This window comes from Egretta garzetta, unplaced genomic scaffold (assembly GCF_000687185.1).
Source record: "Egretta garzetta isolate BGI_Z169 unplaced genomic scaffold, ASM68718v1 scaffold677, whole genome shotgun sequence".
NCBI classification, from domain to species: domain Eukaryota; kingdom Metazoa; phylum Chordata; class Aves; order Pelecaniformes; family Ardeidae; genus Egretta; species Egretta garzetta.
The window spans coordinates 117,934-122,008 of NW_009260355.1; the positions used below are offsets into that span (position 1 = coordinate 117,934).

At 52.1% G+C, this 4,075-nt stretch overlaps 1 protein-coding gene across 1 annotated transcript; it reads right to left on the minus strand.

Moving 5' to 3' along the window:
* Window positions 1-260: 260 nt before the first annotated feature.
* LOC118452728 (asialoglycoprotein receptor 1-like) lies at window positions 261-2,292 on the minus strand. The gene is made up of 7 exons (XM_035898432.1): window positions 2,193-2,292; window positions 1,794-1,907; window positions 1,515-1,613; window positions 1,286-1,336; window positions 1,090-1,176; window positions 548-661; window positions 261-433 (listed from the first exon to the last, which is right to left on the minus strand). Exons 1-7 carry the CDS (start codon window positions 2,290-2,292, stop codon window positions 261-263), a joined length of 738 nt encoding a protein of 245 aa, XP_035754325.1.
* Window positions 2,293-4,075: the final 1,783 nt, after the last annotated feature.

Here is a 4,075-nt window from a genome sequence, read left to right on the forward strand (position 1 = left end):
GGCCGGCCCGCCATTCTCCCCCCTCTTTCTCCCCCCCCCCCCCCAAAAAACCACCCCCTTTTGAGCCATTTTGAGGACAGATTCATGCAATTTGGCCAAATTGAAGGGATTGCACCAAGGAGGAACCTCAGCTGGCTGCATCTTCCTGCCTCTGCGGGCAGTTTTGGGTCAGCCGGGCTTAACCTCCAGCTTGCCATTTGTGGAATTGGGAGTCTAATATTCCTCAAAACTTGGGAAATCCGGGGGGTTTTCCCTGCTTTTTATGGGATTTCTAAGCTTACGTTTTCTTGCTCAGTGTTGACGACGGCCAGGTGGGCGTTGAATTCGGCGCAGGAGTCTTTAGCTTCCAGCCAAGGCTTGGCGATGGTGGAGAAGAAGTAGCAGGTTTTGGCGAATTGCTGCCAGCCGTCGGGACAACTCGCGCAGAGAATTTCTGAGGGGGGGGAAAAAAAAAAAAAAATTTAAAAAAAAAATAAATAAAAAAGAAGAACACGAGGGTGAGCGCAAAGGGGACGCGCGCGGGTTCAGCCCGACCACCAACCCTCACTTGAGAGGTTGCGCGTCTCCTCCAGCGCCGCGTCAAGGAGCGCCGAGGCACGGCTCTGCTCCTGCTTCACCTCCGCCAGCTGCCGCAGCACCGGCTCCGGCGCGTCCCTTTCCTCTGCCAGGGAGGGGAAAAAGAAAAAAAAAAAAACCAAAGGTAATTAAGCTGCCACAAAGACCTAAAAAAAAAACCCCCCAAACCCCTTGGGTTTTGTCTCCCCTTCCCCTTTTCCTTTCCGTCCCAGTTTACACCGTGGCTTTCGCTGGGTGTTTTCCTGGCATGAGTTACCACGCTCTAAACTTCAGGCGGTGAAACCTCAGAGCCCTTTCGTTAAATGAGCTTTTTATTGTGTTTATCACCAGGCTGAGAAGGGCTTTTTTCCTTCAGTATTATACTTAACGATCTCTCCAACTCATTAAAATCGCCTTCGTGCCCTCCCAGAATTCCATTTTTAGGAATCTTTGGAGCATCGATCCGATAGCACGTGGTTTGGGAATCAAGGAGAACCAAATTTAACGATTTTCCATCACAAATCAGGCTCTCACCCAGGGCACGGAGGCGATCCGATAGCTCCTTCCCGCACTCCTCTTTCTGCCACATCACCTTCTGCATGTTCTCCACTTCTTGCGACACTGGAAGGAGGCAAAACGCCGCTTTCGACCCCATCGCACCGCTGCCTGCGGCCGGTATTCAGGATTCTGCCCCTATTTTCCCCCCAAAAATGCTTTTTCCTTGGCATACCGTTCAGAAGTCGGCCATGGATCGCCTTGAGGTCGCTGGAGAGCTGTTTATCTAAGAGGAGAATAAGAGGAGAAAACTCAAAACAAGCCCTGACCGTCGCTGTCCCGATGGAAAACGGCTTTGGTTCGTCAATTTTTTTTCCCCGGAAAAGGCACCCCAGGAAGCACTGGGAGGGGGGAAATCTGTGCAGGTATCGAGGGCGCAGCCATTTTGGGGCAAGATGTCGTACCGAGGGTGCGCTGGACCTCCGAGAGGTTGTGCCACGCCGTCGTGTGGCTGCTCTTGCTCCGCATCTGGGCTTGTTCCAACGCCTCCCACACGGCGGATACTGGGAGAGAGGAAGAAAGCACTCGCCTTCACTCTGGATCCGGCCCCCGGAGAGCTCACGGGGGCCTTCAATCCTGACTTGGAACCGTGTTTTGCTTCATCCGCTGGTGTTTTCCCCCCCCCGCCCAAATCATACGCTCGGCAGGGGCGATGGGTGCAAGGGGGCGCGCGGTGGACTCACCTCTCCGGAGATTCACGATGGTGAGAACCATGAAGAGCAGGAAGGCGAGAGCCAGAAGCACGTACAGCCGTGCCATCGCCCTCTCCGGAGACGCGGCGGCGAGGAGGGACAGCACTGCCAGGGATAAAATGGGGTGAGGCAGCCCCAAATAACTCCCCCCGCAACAGATATTTTCCTAAAGAAGAGCACAAAGCGGAGAGATCCCCCCAAAACGACCTCGCAAGTGGCTCCACCACCCTGTTCTCTGCGCTCAAACCTCTTTTTTTTCTAGATGGTGACCCAACGGAGGGCCCAGGTGTCAAAATTTGACTGTAGCTTCAGAGAAAAAATGGTTGAAAGGGCTGAAACCTTCCAGTTTTACGTCTCTAGAGCCTCAAATCCACTCCTTCACCCCCATACCTCCTTTAGGCGCTTTCCTCCGCTCTTGCTTCTCCGACTCCATTTCCTCGTTAAAATCCCATTTCTTGTAGGTGCCGACGGCACCTTCGCCTTGCGACATCTCTGATCCTTTTTCTTTGGATCTTACCCCAATTTATGCAGCGGGGAAAATGCGTCATCTCATCCTGAGGTGGGGGGGGGAAGGAGGGAAGGAAATGCTTGCGTTTCATAATTCTGATTTCCTAGAAAAAAAAAAAAAATATAAAAATCTGCGCACTCAGGAGCTTTGGAGCAGCCAATGCGCTTGGGCAGCCCCTCACCACGCGTCGCAGCCCCCTTCCCTGTGGATTTTTGGAGGAATTGGTTAAAAAAAAAAACCACACTCTGTTCTCCCCAAATGAGGCCGACACCTGCCCGAGGAGGTGGGTTTTTGAGGCTTCACACCAAAATGGCTGGCGACAGAGGCAAGCACCTAAATTTCACTTTTTCTTTTGGCCGGTGGAAATTCTTTCATGTGGTTTTGCGTCAAGTCCTTGCGTTTTTAACACGAGAAACTTCGCGTTGTGAAAATCCTCATTTTTTGGGGGGGGGGGGGGGGGGGGCACAGTTTCCTTTATTCCTTCTCGGGAAAATTCTTTGCGTTGCCCAAACGCCCTCAGGGCTTCAAGCCCAGGCATCCCCTGGGCTGGCTATCGCAGAAAACGAAAGTTAGAACTTCTGAATCGCTTCGCTGCTGACTGATTTCAGCTGAATTTCGTAGAGGCACCCCGGGAAGAGCAAACGCAGCCAAAAGTTGAACGTCCCTCGCTCCGGTTCCCCTGTTCTCGGGGCAAGCAGTTTCCTCCTTTTGTCCAATTTCCCCTTTTTTGATCTCAAATCTAGGGGAAGTCAAGGCCAAACTTCTCCCCAGGGTAGCTGCTCGTGTCCTTTTGGGTCGAAATGTCATGAATTCGTGCCATGCTCTCTCATGGTGGTTCCCCTCTCTGCCACCGGCATGCGGTTTGTCCCGGTGGTGTGAGTGAGGTTGAATTAAAAAAAAAAAAAAACAAAAATCAAGGATGGTGCTTTTTAAGCTGAAAGAATTGAAAATTGAAGTAAAAGTCAAGAGAGGCCCCAAACCAGCTCCCACCCCTAAACCTCCCTTGTCCTCATCTCTAACCTTTTTAAGGATTTATCTTTTTATTTTTTAAATACTGAAGCTGGAGAGGTTGACATCCCCAATGTCCCTCAAACCCCAGTCCCTGGGGAACTGGGGACTCCAGTGTCCCTGAACCCCTGGGACCACTGGGGACCCCCACTGCCCCAAGACCTGAATCCCTGAGAAAGGCGGAACCCCTGTCCCCCCCATTTATGGGGAGCTGGGGTCCCTACTGTCCCCTCTGTCCCCATCCCTGGGTCCCTATGAGATGGGGGACCCCAGTCACCCCAGCACCCCGATGAATAATGGGAGGTGTGGAGCTGGTTTTGACCATTCCTGGGCACACGATAGTCAACTGTTTGGATCAGTGAGCTGAATCAGAATTGCAGTCCTTCATTCTTAGAATCATAGAATCATAGAATGTTTAGGGTTGGAAGGGACCACTAGTGGTCATCTAGTCCAACCCCCCTGCAGTGAGCAGGGACACTGCTAACTAGATCAGGTTGCTCAGAGCCCCATCCAACCTGGCCTTGAATGTTTCCAGGGATGGGGCCTCCACTACCTCTCTGGGCAACCTGTTCCAGTGTTTTACCACCCTCATTGTAAAAAATTTCTTCCTTACCTCTAGCCTGAACCTACCCTGTTCTAGTTTAAAACCATTTCCCCTTGTCCTAACACAGCTGGCCCTACTAAAAAGACGTTCCCCATCTTTCCTATAGGCCCCCTTTAGGTACTGGAAGGCCGCAATCAGGTCTCCCCGTAGCCT

Coding starts and splice junctions, on each gene's coding strand:
- LOC118452728 (XM_035898432.1), bottom strand. CDS start 2,292: ATGTCGCAAGGCGAAGGTGCCGTCGGCACCTACAAGAAATGGGATTTT. Junction 1,908..2,192: donor GAGGAAAGCGCCTAAAGGAG/GTATGGGGGTGA, acceptor TATCCCTGGCAG/TGCTGTCCCTCCTCGCCGCC. Junction 662..1,089: donor GGATCGCCTCCGTGCCCTGG/GTGAGAGCCTGA, acceptor CCTCCCTGGCAG/AGGAAAGGGACGCGCCGGAG.